Genomic DNA, 17,448 nt, shown 5'->3' on the forward strand with positions numbered 1-17,448 from the left:
TCCAACCATTGTTTCTTGTCCTTCTCTCTGATGCTTTGGTGAACAACCCGGCCTTCTCTGTCTTGTGGCAGCCTCTGGAACACTGCTATCATGTCTCTTCTATTTCTTCTTTTCTTTAGACTAGCCAAACCCAAGTCCTGTAGCCATTCTTTGTATATTTTAGTCTACAGGCCTTTGATCTTCTTCGTTGCTCTTCTCTGAATTTTTTCCAAACTCTCAGCATCTGTTTTGTGATATGGTGACCAAAATTGGCTGCAATATTTCAGGTATGGTCTTACTAGGGTTTTATAAAGCAGTACTAATACTTCGTGTGATCTTGATTCTATGCCTGTTTATACAACCCAGGACTGTATTAGCTTTTTTGGTTGCTGCTGCACACTGCTGGCTCATATCAAGTGATCGTCCACTAGGACTCCAAGATCCCTTTCACAGTTACTGTTTTTAAGTCAGGTCTCGCCCAATCTGTATTTGTACCTTTGGTTTTTCCAGCCTAAATGTAAGGCTTTGCTTTTCTCCACACTGAAACTCATTTTGTTGGATAGGACCCATTGTTCAAGTTTGTCAAGATCTTTTTGGTTCCCGAGTTTGTTTTCTGGGGTGTTGGGTATTCCTGTCAGTTTGGTGTCATCTGCATATTTGATGAGTTCCCCTTCAATTCCCTCATCTAAGTCATTTATGAAGATATTGAAGAGTACTGGGCCTAAGACAGAACTTGTGGTACCCCACTGATTACTTCTCTCCATGTGGATGGAGTGCCGTTGAGGACTATTCATTGAGTACAGTTTGCCAGCTATCTACAGATCCATCTGGTGGTGATGTTATCTATTCCACCTTTCCCTAGCTTACCAAGGAGTAGGCTGTGGTCTACTTTGTCAAATGCCTTACTAAGATCTAAGTATACTACTTCCACTGTGTTTCACTGGTCTAGTTTAATCACTTTATTGAAGAATGAGATCAAATTGGTTTGGCATGATCTGTTTCTAACAAACCCGTGCTGGCTACTAGTTATGACTTTGTTTGCTTCTAGTTGTTTGCAGATTTTTTATCTTTTCTAGGATCTTCACAGGTATTGATGTTAAACTGATTGGTTTGTAGTTTCTTGGGTCCATTTTTTTCCCCTTCTTGAAGTTGCGGACCACATCAGCCCTTTTCCAATCCTCAGGTACTTCCCCAGTGCTCTAGGATTTATGAAAGATGTGTTACAATGGTTCCGAGATAACATCTGCCAGCTCTTTGATCCCGGTGATTTATATTTGTCAAGGTTGGATACGTGTTCTCTTACTATTTTCTTGCTTATTTTAATTCTTGTTTCTAGTATGTCTTTTCCAGTGGGGTTTTTTTTTTTTTTGGAATGTTGGGCTATAGTTTCTTTTTGTGTGAAGACTGACGCAAAGTATGAATTAAGCAGTTCGGCTTTCCCGTTGCCTGTAATTTCCTTGCTATCTTCTCTATTTAGCGGCCCTACAGTTTCCTTGACTTTGTTCTTGTTAATATGTCAGAAGAAACTTATTTTACTACTTTTACTACTCAAATAATTGTTTTATAACGGAATCTCCGATTCATTCACTATTATCCCCCTCTGTCTTGGAGAATTACAACTAAGAGTTTAGACTCCTTACCTGGATTCCCAGATAATAATCTACTGGACGTTGGGTCATTTCTGAGTATTAACTAAATACGAATCATGGTACTACTTAATTTACTTTTTCTTTTTTTTTATTGAAAAGTTTTACAATACATTTTTAAAAAGACAAAACCCCTCCCAACCCTCTCCCCTCTCCCCAACCCCTCCCTCCCTTCCCCCTCCCCCCTCCCCTACTTCCCAGAGCTCAATACTGCTAAGCTTGTAAGCCGCCCTGAGTCTTCGGAGAAGGGCGGGATATAAATGTAATAAAAATAAAAATTAAATACAGGGTATAAAAATACAAGCAATCATAGTCTACCTTATGCAAACAACAATAAAATATTAAATCTATCGCACTTTAACTCTTATAAAATAACTACAAGCAATATAAATATCACATCAGTACTTATTCAAATGCTAGATGAAACTTTTTAGTCCCGTATTTATTCTGAATATAATCAATCCATCTTCTCCACTCCACAATATATCTCTGTTGCGTTTGATCTTTCAAGTACGCTGAAATCTTGGCCATTTCCGCCAGATTGGAGACTTTTAAAGTCCATTCTTCTATAGTCGGCAGTTTATTTTACTTTTTCTTGAATCATTCTAAGCAGCCGTTTTATTCCCACTCACACTGTTTAGCCCCCACTAAGTTTTCTCTTTTATACGGGGGCCGATGGAATATCGGGTTTCAGGGGAAAAAAAACTTTGCGAAGTATCTGCTTACTGGTCCTGTTCGGCACGATTGCTGAGAATACTACACTATTAACATCAGCCCTTTCCACCTCATCTACTCCTGCTTTACGCATCCATGACTTAAATTATGTAGTACTATCTCCACGTCCACTCGCCCTCTTCCTAATTTGGTGCCCTCGGATGTCAGTCCCTATATTTTTTTTTGTTGTGGCTTTGATGTGATCTTGCATGGCATATTGCAGCAACTCAAATATTGGCGTTCAGAGTGTGCATCACACGCCCTCCACCGCGTTACAGAAACGGTTGCGCACAAAGTAACCCAGGCTGAGGAGAGGAGCGGCGGCGGCGGCGGCGGCAACTTTTCCCGGGCTGCCTTAAAGGGCGTGGCTTCTTGCACCTTTAAGAGCCAATAAGGGAGGCGAGTCGGCTTTCGGTAGACCGCGGGAAACGTGCTTCTTTCCGCGCCTACATGGACCGATCCCGGCGATGGAGAGCTGTGCGGGGGTTGCTGCGCTCCTTTTACGCGGAAGTGCTGCCGCTGGAAGCCTTTGTGCGGCGCCTGCAGATGCGCACTCTTGCAACTGACCAACCGCAGCCTCTCGTCCAGGACGGGGATCCCGGGAGCTACCGTAGCCTGGTCGCCCAGTGCTTGGTGGGGCGGTTGGCTGCGTGCAAGGCCCTCCCTGCCTATTTCGGCTTCCAGCAGGTAAAATGGAACAGGTTTACGCTTAACCCTGATTACTTTCTGACCCACCGATCCCCTTCCCGTAGAAAGGCTACGGTAACCTATTTCGCGCCTTGGGAATCGCTGTTTTCCAAGGGCCAGCCAAGTTTTGTCTGCAGAAAATGCAGCAGTATTTCCCTCGGGAAATTCCTAATATGTTTTATGGTTAGTGCAGGGGTAGGCAACCTCGGCTCTTTTATGACTCGTGGACTTCAACTCCCAGAATTCCTGAGTCAGCAGGAATTCTGGGAGTTGAAGTCCACGAGTCATAAAAGAGCCGAGGTTGCCTACCCCTGGGTTAGTGCATAGTTTGCTCATTGTTCCTCCCCATTGTCGGAGGAGGGCTTTCTCCTTCTGCCTATTGTAGGCTGCACTGTTTTACCAGTAAAGGAGAATATTTGTAGCTTAAGGTTGACACGAGGGATCCTTGGTGCTCTCCGAGCTTTGGTTGTTTTCTTGCAGGCCTTTCATTACCCTAACCAGGTAACTTCATGCTGATGCACTGTTTTAAAACGATAGCGTTATGTGGTGTTTTAAAGTTACAGATCTAAAGTTATTTAAAAATGCTAAAGACTCAATGGTGGGCTTTGGGGACCCAAGTATGTTTGTGGTGTAGTGTGCATCAAAGCAACCACTTGAAGAAAATCTGGTGAGCTAATATATAAGTAATCATTCCAATTGAACACATTTAGCTCAGGGAGGAACTGCAGAGACCTTGGCACTTTCTGAAGATTGGTTATTTGCTTGCAGATGCTTCCTTACCCAGCTACATAACGTCATCAGTTTTAATGAGGGTGTGGTTTGCTCTCTGTTTATATACAGTACAATAGGCTTGCCCTGCCAGTGTTAAGGGGTGTGGCTTTCTCCTTGGTAGTTCCTTGATTAGTACATGGTTTGTTGATGGTTTGTTTCATTCTTGCCTATTTCTTAGTTTCTTTTAGTCACCGCAAGCCCTCCCTTGATTCTCCAGTGCTGTTCCTTTTATCAGTGAGCAGCAATGGCATTTCCTTTTTTTCTTTTAGGAAAGTTGGTGATTGGGAGCCTCTGTAATAGCTAATCTTTTTTTTTGTTCAACATCTTAAATCAGGGGTCTTCAAACTTGGGTCTTTTATGACTTGTGGACTTCAACTCCCAGAATTCCTCAGCCTCTGTCTTAAATGGAACATCCCTCGGAATGAGGTTCAAAGCCTTTCAGGAGGGATTTAGATTTAGATTTTATTAGATTTATATACCACCCTTTTCCTGTAGGACTCAGGGCGGTTTACAAGGTGTTTAAAACATCAATACAAAAATTAAAAAACAATTAAAAATGATTAAATTCAGTCCCTGAAGTAGAAATATAAAAACCCCAATTAAAACTCTCAGCCTGGGCCGGAAAGCTCAAAGAGCCAGGTCTTCAGGTCCTGGCGAAATGAGGGAGGTAATAGCTTGAGGATCCCTCCTCTTTCCATTAGTTGAACGCTGGCTTCCTATAATTTCTTAGTTTTTCCAGTCATGGACAATGGGTACAAATCTGTGCATGTATTGTAATCCTATATTTTGATTAGTGTAAATGAGCTATTCTGAGTTTTTACTAGACTCTAGATGCAATTATGACTAGAAATGTTTTAAGGAGCTCTTGCCCATTTTTATTTGCTACCAGAATTACCACAGACTTTAATGTACAGTGAGGGAAAAAACTATTTGATTCCCTGCTGATTTTGTAAGTTTGTCCACTGACAAAGAAATGATCAGTCTATAATTGTAATGGTAGGTTTATTTTAAAGTGAGAGACAGAATAACAAAAAAAAATCCAGAAAAATACATTTCAAAAAAGTTATCAATTGATTTGCATTTTAATGAGTGAAATAAGCATTTGACCCCTTCGCAAAACATGACTTAGTACTTGGTGACAAAACCCTTGTTGACAATCACAGCGGTCAGATGTTTTTTTGTAGCTGACTACCGGATTTGCACACATCCCAGGAGGGATTTTGTCCCACTCCTCTTTGCATATCTTCTCCAAGTCATTAAGGTTTTGAGGCTGACATTTGGCAGCTCAAACCTTCAGCTCCCTCCACAGATTTTCCATGGGATTAAGGTCTGGAGACTGTCTAGGCCCCTCCAGGACCTTAATATGCTTCTTCTTGAGCCACTCCTTTGTTGCCGTAGCTGTGTGTTTTGGGTCATGTTGGAATACCCATCCATGACCCATTTTCAATGTCCTGGCTGAGGGAAGGAGGTTCTCATCCAAGATTTGACAGTACATGGCCCCATCCATCATCCCTTTGATGCGGTGAAGTTGTCCTGTCCCCTTAGCAGAAAACCCCCCAAATAATAATGTTTCCACCTCCATGTTCAACAGTGAGGATGGTGTTCTTGGGGTCATAGGCAGCATTCCTCCTCCTCCAAACACGAGTTGAGTTGATGCCAAAGAGCTTGATTTTAGTCTCATCTGACCACAACATTTTCACCCAGTTCTCCTTTGAATCATTCAGATGTTCATTGGCAAACTTCAGACAGGCCTGCACATGTGCTTTCTTGAGCAGAGGGATCTTGTGGGCACTGCAGGATTTCAGTCCTTCACAGCATAGTGTGTTACCAATTGTTTTTTTGGTGACTATGGTCCCAGCTGCCTTGAGATCACTGACAAAATCCTCCCATGTAGTTCTGGGCTGATTCCTCACTGTTCTCATGATTATTGAGGTGATCCACAAGGTGAGATCTTGCATGGAGCCCCAGATCAAGGGAGATTAACAGTTATTTTGTTTTCTTCCATTTGCAAATAATGGTACCCACTATTGTCACATTCTCAACTAGCTGCTTAGCAGTAGTCTTGCAGCCCATTCCAGCCTTGTGTAGGTCTGCAGTCTTGTCCCTGACATCCTTGGACAGCTCTTTGGTCTTGGCCACGGTGGAGAGTTTGGAATCTGATTGATTGCTTCTATGGACAGGTGTCTTTTATACAGATAACAAGATGAGATTAGGAGCGCTCTCCTTTAAGAGAGTGCTCCTAATCTCAGCTTGTTACCTTTATAAAAGACACCTTATTTCACTCATTAAAATGCAAATGAATTTATAACTTTTTTGAAATTTGTTTTTCTGGATTTTGTTGTTATTCTGTCTCTCACCGTTAAACCTACTATTACAACTGTAGACTGATCATTTCTTTGTCTGTGGGCAAATGTACAAAATCAGCAAGGGATCAAATACCGTATATACTTGAGTATAAGCCGAATTTTTCAGCCCACTTTTCGGGCTGAAAAATTCCACTTCGGCTTATACTCCAGTCAACAAAAAAACTTACCGAGGACTTGTGCGCGGCCGAGGCTTTGGTGCTTCCGGGATCGCGCGCACCTCTCCCAAGCCACCGCCGTCCGAGACCTGCAGGTCTCCGTTCCTCCGCGCCCTGACTGCCTGCTTCTTTCAGCTGTCTGCCCATCAGCTGTCCATAGGGATGCTGCAAAGCTCTCCTTCTCTAGGCCTTGGACTCCCTCCTGGCTGAAGAGTAGATGAACCAAGCCAGCAAGGAGACAAAATGTTTCTGCAGCTGTTTTTCCTCTGAAGGTTTTTTTTGTTGTTTTTTTTTAAAGTAATCTCCGAAGGTTATGCCAGAAAATGGAGGACGCTGGGTCTTTGCAAGCTTTAGCTGTCTGCCTGGCTGCCTGAAGGCCGCCCTTTTCAGGCAGTCTGACAGACAGCTAAAACTTGCAAAGACCCAGCGTCCTCCATTTTCTGGCACAACTTTTAGGGATTTATTATTATTATTCCTACTACTACTATTACTACTACTACTACTTCAGGAGTAAAAAGTTGCAGAAAAAAATTCTCTCCTTACTAGCTTAGTTCCTCTACTCTTCCATCTGGAGCCAAGGTAAGATTTTAAAAAGGGATATTGGTTGGAAGGCAGAGGGAGAGTTTAGTTTTAGCATCTAAAAAAAGGGGGGGGGAAATCAGCGAGTACATCCCAACCAGCTTTTTATGTTTTTGTTATTGAAGAAATATGGGGGAGGGGGAGGGGTTCTGGGGTGGGTTGGGGAGGGGATAATATTGTAACTTCAATAAAAATTTTCAATAAAAAAAAGAAATATGGCTTTCTGGGGGAAGGTGGGGAGGGCGTTAAGGAAGGAAAGGGTTTTTGGAAGCTCGTCCTGAAGCTGCCTTTTGTGCAAGGGGCCTTTTCTCAAAGCCTAGAGAGGCAGCTTTGTTGCCTCCCCGTAGACAGCTGATGGGCGAACACCAAAAGCTCCAAAAGGCTAGGGAACTAGTCCCAGAACACCTTGGTAGGAGGAAGGGCAGAGGCAGAATTGGGAAAGAGGTAAGACAGGGTTTTCCTTCCCAGATGTTTCTCTTTGGCAAGACAGCCAGCTGTGCTGAAGCCCAGTATCTGGGGGTGGGGGAGACCTGAGGCAGGCGGGCTGGTGCTTGCATTAGGCCTCCCAGGATCCCAGAGGCTTGCAGAGCGCGGATCCAGCCTCCGAGGCATGCAGAACGGCGGATCGGCTTATACTCGAGTCAACAACTTTTCCCAGTTTTTGGGGGTGAAATTGGGGGTCTCGGCTTATACTCGAGTCGGCTTATACTCAAGTATATACGGTACTTTTTCTCCTCACTGTATGTTTGTAGAATTCAAGATTGCCATGTCAGCATTCAGCACTATAGCAATCCTTATCTGACTGAGATATTGCTTCCTGCTTTAAGTGAAAAAATGCTATATACACAGGCATTAAGAAATGCTCAAGTCGACTTTCATTAAGATATTTGGTGGGAATATTTTTTCATCTCATGGTGGTATTCAACATACCAGCTATCCACTGGTATGTTGAATAAAGTAGGATTTTTCCCCCCTTGCATTTCTATTCAATTCTACGTAATTGCCATTTGTGATTTATTCAAAATTTTGCTAGAATATACCTTTTTTTTTGCTATGTTGCAGGTTTCCAGTCAGGATGATGTCATTACAAGAATCATTCAGAGAATTTTTCAAAAGAAGAAAAAGAATGTGTTGACCTTTGGTTATACCCTATTGAATGAAAATAATTACCAGTTGACCTGTATGCCAAATATTGGTAGCTATATGCCTAATAATTCGACAGAAACTATTCGACATAATGTGCTCTGGGAGATCATTTTGAACAGAGTTGGGGATGACATCATGATGTATATATTAGAGCATTGTGCTCTGTTTATCCTTGTGCCTCCTAGCTGCTGTTACCAAATTTGTGGAGAACCCATCTATGAGCTTCCTTCAAGAAATGCAACACGGCTTCCAAATTTTCTTAGGCAGAGGGTTCTTAGGCGTTCACCTTGTATCCTAACAAATTATATCCGTAAAAAGTTTCAATATTGTACATGGTATCCCAAAAAAACAAAGTGGAGGAAAAGGAATTCTGAAAGGCAGAAATGGAATGAAAAACAACAACACAATTGGCAATCTTCAGTAATTCAAAGTGCTTCTGGCCAAAACCCTGCAAAGAAAAACCAAATCATGAGAACTGGTGACTACATAAAAAAGCAACAACCCCTCCCTGTTAGCCCATCATTAAGACCACAGTGTTTAAAAAGGAAGAGGACAAGCCAGTGTGATATTAATGCCAAGGAAATAAAAATTGTGATAAAGGAGGACAATGTAGAAAAAGAAACAAGAAACCCTGATTCTATAAAAAACCAAAATCAGTTGATTTTAGATTGTGATGAACCTGAGGCTTCTGTGGCATGTATACAATCGTGTTCAAAAGGTTTAACTCTTATGAACTCTGTTCCTCAGAGTGGTGGAGTACAAATGTCTGGGGTACCTAGTGCAACTAATGACAATCAAGGGGCTTTGGTGTGTGAAAAGCAGGACAGTATAAGTAAAACATTTTGTGAATCCAATCTACAACCAACATGTAATGCTAAGCCGCCAAAGCTGGTAACTAGAATCTCTGATGTTAGTTCTGTGCAGACGGGGCCTGCAAAAAAAGTCCTGCCAGAAAAAGACCTTGAAATTTGCTCATCTAAATCTGTCAGGAAGCCTGACAGACTTAGCATTCCTGTAGTGCATATTGAGAGACATTCTCTCTTTTATTCCTACCGTTTGAAAGAGTGTTTACCTAAATCATTCATATTAAATCACTTGAAGGGCCATCCAGCAGGAGGGCGACGCTTAGTAGAACAAGTATTCTTCAGCAGTAAGATTCTGAAGCAGTCTGACAGGTCTGGCTTTCAAAGCGGTCCCAAGAAAAAGAAGAGGCTTCCGAAACGCTATTGGCAGATGAGAAATGTCTTCCAAGAACTCTTACAGAACCATGCAAAGTGTCCTTACCAAGCAATATTACGAAGGAATTGTCCCGTTTCGGTTTCTGAACCAGATAAGATAAGCCTAGGGGAGCAGAGTTTGAAACAAAATGGTGACCAAGTAGGGCAGATTTCATCAAGCAGGCAGCAGAACAATCCAGCAGAAGGTTGCATCACAAGCAGGTCAGATGCCTTGAACCTATTTTCAGAAACGGATGCTTCAAGCAGAAGCTCTGAAAGAACTGAATTATTTGAAAAAAAGGCTAAGGAACAGGTCTTCCGAGATTCCTCCAGTTCTGATTTCCTAGTGTTGCTGAAGCAGTACAGCAGCCATTGGCAAGTGTATACTTTTGTGAGGGAATGCTTAGAGAGAGTGGTGCCTCCTGCACTTTGGGGTTCAAACCACAACAAGTGCCGCTTCTACAGAAATGTGAAGAAGTTTATCTCCCTGGGGAAGTTTGTCATGTTTTCTTTGGAGGAATTGACATGGAAAATGAGAGTGAGGGATTGTGCTTGGCTTCGTCTCACCAAAGGTATCAACAGCGATATCCTCAGAAAATGCTTTTATTTTTGAAAATAATAATAATAATAATAATAATAATAATAATAATAATAATAATAATAATAATAATAATAGTTTAATTTCTATACCGCCCTTCTCCTGAAGGACTCAGGGCGGTGTACAGGGCAATACAATAAAAAATACAATGTACAAAATTTAAGAAAGAATTAAATAGTGTAGCCCAAAATTACAATAAAAATTAATAAAATTAATATTAAAATACCTCCAAATGTCATTTTCATGTTCTTAATTGTACAAGTTAAGTAGCCTTGTAAATAAGAGACATTTTGTTAGACGGCCTGCTTGTTTGAAAGCAGTTCTTTTTTCAGAATCTGATGTCACTGGCAGAAGAAGGTTGTGTTTTTTTATTCCATTTATATCCCGCCCTTCTCCGAAGACTCAGGGCGGCTTACAAGCTTAGCAGTAGCCTTCATTCTATGTATATGCCTGCTTATTAGGGCTTTCACACACACCCCCAAGCGGCATTATTACAAAGTCAGCTTAATTGCCCCCAACAATCTGGGTCCTCATTTTACCTACCTCGGAAGGATGGAAGGCTGAGTCAACCTTGAGCCTGGTGGGATGCGAACCTGCACTAATTGCAGGCAGCTGGTGTTACTTAAGGAGGCATTAGCCCACTGCTCCACCAAGTTGATGTTCCTACTATCACATTTCATGCATGCATTAGAGAGAAATATACATACAGTTAACATATTTGATTTATAATGCAGCATTGTTATACTGCAAAAACATATAAGACATTTCATAGTCATTACTTAATGGTTTGCATCATTTTATCTGTCAGATCTAATTTTTAACCTTTAACCTATATCTTGGTTGTGGAGATACTGTAATGTGAATAGATGCTTCTTGGAAGAACAGGAATCTTACTGTCACTAAATCTGGGTTCTGCTTATAGAAAGTGGCCATTCTGTTCCTGCCTCTGAACATCGTTTTCGGGAAGAGCTAATGTCTAAATTCCTGTACTGGCTGATGGATTGCTATGTTTCAGAGCTCCTTCGATCTTTCTTCTATATCACGGAGACGGCATTTCAAAAAAATTTACTTTTTTTCTTCCGAAAGGCTATTTGGAGCAAACTACAGAGCATTGGAATCAGGTATTAGGAAACCAGAAGCTCAAAAATGCAAAGAAAGCTATGGATTCCCTTTATGCTAAGGGTGGGGGATTCTACAGACCTAATCTAGGCCATTAGGTCAGTCTATCTACCATATCTTGCAAATGGTGGCAATGCTCTAGTTGCGTCCTGCTTCCTTCAGGGTGGGGGGGATGCTGGACTCCTAAAGGTGCCTGTGCTGGGCAAGGCAGGAAATAGGAAGCTTATCTCTGTACCGCATAAACAGACTCTGTACAGATCTGGCAGTCCTCGTGTCTCCCTCATGGGCAAAGGAGCCCTGTCCAAGGCTAGAATGGAGTTTTGTTGGTTTGGGTATTTTTTCAAAGCCTAAACTGCCCTTCCTTCCTAATATGTGATGTCATCTAAAGCACCCAAACAGGTAGGAGATTGAATCTGATTCCTTATCCCTACTTTTTCCTATGCTTGGATGCTCTCGGCGCTGAAACCGGACAGTTGCTGTTCTATTGTTAATTCTGACTTGAAGGTAGTCTTCACATCTTAGACAAGGTGCCTAATTTGGGATTAGAAAGCAGAGGAGGTTCAGCTCATCTGCATATGCTTTGAACACATGAAGGGAAAAGCTGCTTTTGCTAGTCATGTATCTCCCAGCTGTGTTCAGACATTGTAGCGTATTAGAAGAGGTGGGAAGCGCCTTATGCCATCAGGGCTCCTCCCCCTCCCCCCCATCTCCTCCGTCAGAGGAATTTTCCTCACATTGTAATTCTCTTCATCTGAATTGGTTTCCAGAGCCATATGAACAGTATCATGCATTTTTGTGGAGTTCGATTTCCACATTTCTTGTGGAATGTAAATGCGAAGTTGCCTTGAAGTCAGAACTTGATTTCAGATGATTATAGACATCTCCGCTTAGTTTCCTTGGCAACATTCTGCCATTTCCTTCTTTTGGGTTATTTTCCCTTTCCGATGAAGCCTACTGATAACACGTATTAACCAGGCTTGAGACTGCCTGTATTCTAAGACCTGAGGAGATTGGCCAGATGGTGCCACTTTCCAGAACTTTTTATTGCATTGACAATGCAGTAGTTAGAAAATTACACCTTAAAATAAACGGGAAATTTATATGACATTTAAGGATAGAATTCTATTTTCTTGTACTGTGTCCTGTTTTTAGTGTAAATCACCTAGAGTCGCTTTGAAGTTGAGTGGCCTCTTAAATGACAGTCCGCTGTGTGTACATTTTAAAGTACTGGCAACTTTGATTTTAGGAGCCATCTCGCCAAAGTGCAGCTTCGGCCTCTATTTCAGGAAGAAATTGAAGATATGCAGCAGAGAAAGTACGTTCCTCTGGCATCAAAACTCCGATTCATCCCCAAACCAAATGGGTTGAGGCCTGTGGTCAAGCTGAATGGTGTGGTAGGAGCAGAAACATTCTGCAGGAAAAGCGGAGACAAAAAGGTCCTTAATTTATTGAGTTAATTCAACATTACATCAAATTCATGTGTTTGGGGGACAGGGGCCTGAGATGTGTATTTTGTACACTTTGATTTCACTTCTCTAAATCTGTTCCAGTTTGTTTACATCTTCAAAATATAGCATCCAGAATTGAACAGTGTTCCTGTTGGGATCTTGTTTTTATAACATATCAAACTATTACTCTGTGTTAAGTATACTTCTTTTAATGCAACTGATATTGCAGTTTTTTTATTTTATTTTGTAGCAGAATCCTCAGGTTGCTGATTTACATTCCCTTATGATCAAGAACAACCCAAGCATCCTTTTTATCTACATTTTCTGTGCATTTCTTTTGTATTTAGCTTTTATTGCTTTGCTTAAATGCTGAATTTAATATTTTTCTTTGTTGAATAACTTCTTTAAATTTCAGCCCAGCGTCTTTTCCAGCAAGATCATTTTGAATATTATTCTTTACTTCGCCCAATTTCCTATCTATATGTTTGATAAAAAATATGATTCCCTTTCTTATCAGCCAAATCAAATCAAGTATTCCTTATTAAAATCTCTGTAATGAGGAGATAGGGGTGAGCATTCCTTGTGTACACTTTTCAATCAATTATTAAGCCACTTGATTTGAAATCTATCCAGGATTTTGGCAATGTACTAACTGAAAAAACAGGGCAACTGAAAGGTTAAGAGTATCTCTGAAAATACATTTGGCACTTGGAAGTAGAATTCATCCAGCCTTCCCTTAAGGTAGCATATTTTTTATGCAATGCTTCACAGTTTTGAAATGAAACCCTTATCTGCCCCAATCCTACTTTCGAATGATTGCGCTGGGGAGCTGACAATTTGGTAACATTTTGTCATCTCGAGTGAAATGCCTGTTGTTTCTTTCCCCTTGTTTTTCCTTTAAGCCCAACTTGATCCTTGCATTGTTTGTCAATTTCACTTGGCAACTTCTAGCTTTTCTTGTGCTGCTTAGAGATCCGAGTGCTCAGCTATACTTGTCTTGAGGAACCTTGTGTTCCCTTTTTTACCTTTTCATGCAATTGAGTTTACACATCTTGGACTTCTTTCTTCGTGCATTTATCTTGCCTTCAGATTCCTTGTAACTTCATTCATTTATTAAAGTGTTTTTTTTTCTGAAATTCAAGAGGTATGTTCACTGCTACTCATCCTTAATTTTCATGAGGTAAAGAATTTATTAATTTGACACTCATTCTGTACTTGCCCAACTATGTAACACTTAAATGGCATTACATAATTTAAATCAAGCCCATTGAATAATTCAAAAGAATAATGTTGTTACATCTAATCAGTAAAATGCAAAGCAGCAACCCAGCAGCAGGTTATGATCCAAAAATGACAGAAGCCAAATCATCTGGTTCCAAGAACAGTTGCATTTGGACCGGCTGTTTCAGCAGGAAGTCTAAGAAGACTTCCAGATCACAGGGATCATCAGCATTTACTCTAAACTGTCTAATCAACAATTTCCCCTGTGGAATCAACTTCCCCTTGAGCTCCGGATGGCCCCGGATCTCCGGTCCTTTCGTCGCGGCCTTAAAACATTTCTCTTCCATCAGGCTGACCTGGACTGACGATAGGGATTTTTAAATAGAATATTTTTAATATTTTATCATTGGGGCTTGTTAGTTTAATCTTTTTTAACATTTGTATTATTGTGTTTTATTGTTGTTAGCCGCCCTGAGTCCTTCAGGAGATAGGGCGGCATATAAGTCCCAAAAATAAATAAATAAATAAAATAATGATGTCTTCCATTGATTTCAGATAGATATTAAATAGAATAGGAAGAGGATCAAGCTTAGGGGCACCCCATATCAACAGCCAGAGTTCCTCCATCACTGTCAACCAGCACAGGTCATTTAAGGAGCAGAACCACTATAAAACCGTGTCCTTCATCCTTGTAAGTAGCATAGGACAGAGTTCCCCAACCTTTTTGGCTTTGCAGACCGGCAGGATTGTTCCATGCAAGCAGCCCTGGGGTTGGGGACCCCTGGCTTAGGAGATACTATGGTAAATAATATAAGTTAGGAAAGGCACGATTTCAGCTTGCATGTGACAGATTCCATATTGCAAATAACCTTATCTGCTTCTTTGGTGTCCACAGATTCAAACCAATCTCAGATAACCTAGCAGAGCATCAGCCTAGCCATCTCAATGGTTCTGAATAAGAGGCATCAAGTTTAGAGTAAGCATGTCAATTTTGTCATAACTGTTTTGCAAAAAGTTTGCAGTGATCTGCAGGGTGTTTTTTTCCCCTGCTAATCTCCAAAGGGACCCTGAACAGGGCTTCTGGACAGCATTTTCATTCAGTAGTTAATAGAAAAGGCAGATGAGGCTTCACCATGCTATTCCAATAGCACAGGCTTAAATGTATTTACATTCTCAATTTTTGTGTGGGAATTGAATATTTTATGTTTAGACTTGCTTTTATCTGCAGAAGTTAGCTTAAAGTCTTCCTGCTTATGTTCTTCAGAATTCTCTCATCATGAATGTATTGTTTACCAGGTTTTTGCTATTATGCCTTTTAGGCAGCCAACCAATCAACATATGGGAAAACTGACAAACGTGTCAGACAAAAGCTTGGATCTCTCACTTTTCTTCCCTTAGTTTCCTAACAAAATATACTTTCATAGCCTAGTGGTGATGAGTTTATACATATATGCGAACAGAAGCAGATAAAGATAATCGTTTGATACATTTTGTCAATCTATCTATTATAGCATAGATCCATACATTTCAGTCCAGCTCATGAAATAACTATTTGGCTCTGTAAACCTCTTCCTTGTTCTCAGCTTTTAAACAGCGCAGGCCAAAAAAGACATTGCATAGTTTTCTATTTTAATGTTGTAGAAATTTTATTTTATTGGTTTATGGTGTTGTGATAAAATCTTGAAAAATCTGTCCAAGTTTCTTATTCTCCAATCTTAGATGAAGCAAATTCAAGATGGAGTTATTTTGATGATTTTGTCCTTTAGGTTTGCTTTAATCTCTTTTTCTGAAGTAATACAATGTAATTACTTCAGCAAGCCACTCCTTAAGAATTCTTTAATAAATCCTCCACTCCTCAAATACAGAAGTAGTTTGCCCCTGACCCTTTCTTTTAATTTTCTAATCTCGCCTACAGATTTGGTATGGAGTCCATGGATGACTTTTATCCAGCTACTAACTAGGCCAGCCCTGCTTAGCTTACACCCCTAGACAAGCTTAGTCAAGTGCTGCTGAAACACCTCTCAGTAGAGCATATCCAAATACCATCAATGCAATACCTCTTCATGCAGGAAATGTTTAATGAATGTCCCTGAAAAATAAATCTTTTTATTTTTCAAAAGTAGGTTCATTGTTGTATTAGTTAAGAGTGATTTCTTGTGACCCAGTTTCACACAGACCTCAGCTTCTTCGTGTACTTACACATGCACCCATCGCATTTGCTCCTTAATTACATGCTTGCAACTATTTTTTTTCTTTCTTCCTGTGCCCTTTCCAGCAACTCATTAAGGAAGCTTCTTGAAGCCTCTTTCCTTCTTTTCTAACATTGAATAATTTATGCTCTCATGTTTTGCCATGAGAGAAGCACTTAATATTGTTGAAATTGTTTTTCTGTGATTCTTTCTTAGGCTCAGCACTTCAACACACAACTTAAAAATGTACTTGGTGTTCTTAATTATGAACGATTTAAGAACCCCGCTTTGGTTGGCTCAACTGTGTTTGGACAGGATGACATTTATGCAATATGGAAGAAGTTTGTTTCAAGGGTTTTGGAATCATATGCTGAAATGCCTAAATTCTACTTTGTGAAGGTATGTTAAAAAAAAATAGAAGCTGTTGTTCACTTTGTGAATAGGCCTCCTTTTTGATTAAATTCAACATTTTTCTTTTATTAAAGATGCAGTCTCGTTTCTTGGAAGTATGTATTTTATTTTTGATCACCAGAGCAATAGCATTGACCAGAAAAGTTCAGCTCCTGTTAAGGTAAAAAGACAGGCCAAAAACAACTTCTTCCCAATCCTGTCAGGCTTCATGACAGTACCTCTGGAGCTGCTTATCTAAAGCAAATCAGCATAGGAGATGCTGGAGCAAATGCAGGGTCATAGTCCAGACAAACCAGGAAGCTTAGAACAGAAGAACAAAGCAAAAACAACAAGGCTGTGTCATGGAAAAAGGATTGGCAACTAACATTCTGTGGATAAAGCTGAGAATGGAGCTCCAGAAAACCACTCCAGCCAAGAACCGAGCTACAGATTCAATCCAAAGCTCAGTTCTCGGCTGCAGCGGCCTTCCAGAAAGGCCACTGACTGCAAAATGCAGGCCTGAGGATGCCGCATAAGAAGTGGGCCGGCAAGGAGAGGCCTGGCTGCAAGATAAGTTGGTGCGGGGCATGTGGAGCAGCTCCATACCCTCATCCTAGCTTGATTTTTAGGTATGTGCCTCGCCCCAAAACTAGGGCTTATTTTGGGGGTAGGGCTTATATTAGGCCCACCCCAAAAATCAAGCTAGAGCTTATTTTGGGGATAGGTCTTACTTTCAAGGAAACAAGGTATCAGGATCTGTTGATAGAAAATGGTCTTGATGACCTTAGCCGTACACAGGAGTGTAGAATTAAGGGCATTCTCAGGAAAACGAGGTTTTTCATCAAGATAGCAATGAAATCAAACACATTCCCTCTTCATTCCTAAGGGAGATTCAATCTTCCTAGTTCACAAAAATTGTGTTATCCAGTTTCTATTTTGCCAACTATATTCTCGTTCCTTAACTGATAACTTATATCTAGCATTAATTGTTCTTCAACGTTGCAGAAAAAGACAAAAGGTTCTACAGCCTAAAATTTGCTCTGTACTTCACACCAATTAGTAAATATATTCGTTTTGTAGAAATTCCACAAAAATGTTTGAAGGTCTTGAATTTTGTCTCAAGAGCATTTATAGGCAGATAAACATAGTTTTTGTTACGATCAGTGATCATTAACAACAATAAGGGTATACAGTTCGTCTACCTCTACCCAGCTCTTAACTTT

At 40.6% G+C, this 17,448-nt stretch overlaps 1 protein-coding gene across 1 annotated transcript in view; it reads left to right on the forward strand.

Annotated features, from left to right (window-relative positions):
* Positions 1 to 2,789: 2,789 nt before the first annotated feature.
* TERT (telomerase reverse transcriptase) overlaps positions 2,790 to 17,448 on the forward strand; it is a gene marked incomplete at its 5' end in the record, with an annotated part of 38,190 nt that continues 23,531 nt past the window's right edge. The window contains 5 exons of the mRNA XM_081326107.1: positions 2,790 to 3,026; positions 7,960 to 9,832; positions 10,781 to 10,979; positions 12,224 to 12,413; positions 16,052 to 16,234. Of these exons, the coding sequence (XP_081182233.1) occupies positions 2,790 to 3,026; positions 7,960 to 9,832; positions 10,781 to 10,979; positions 12,224 to 12,413; positions 16,052 to 16,234 (2,682 nt within the window). The remainder of the gene's footprint in view (positions 3,027 to 7,959; positions 9,833 to 10,780; positions 10,980 to 12,223; positions 12,414 to 16,051; positions 16,235 to 17,448) is intronic.

This window comes from Vipera berus (genome assembly GCF_964194415.1).
Source record: "Vipera berus genome assembly, chromosome: 3".
In the NCBI taxonomy this organism is placed as follows: domain Eukaryota; kingdom Metazoa; phylum Chordata; class Lepidosauria; order Squamata; family Viperidae; genus Vipera; species Vipera berus.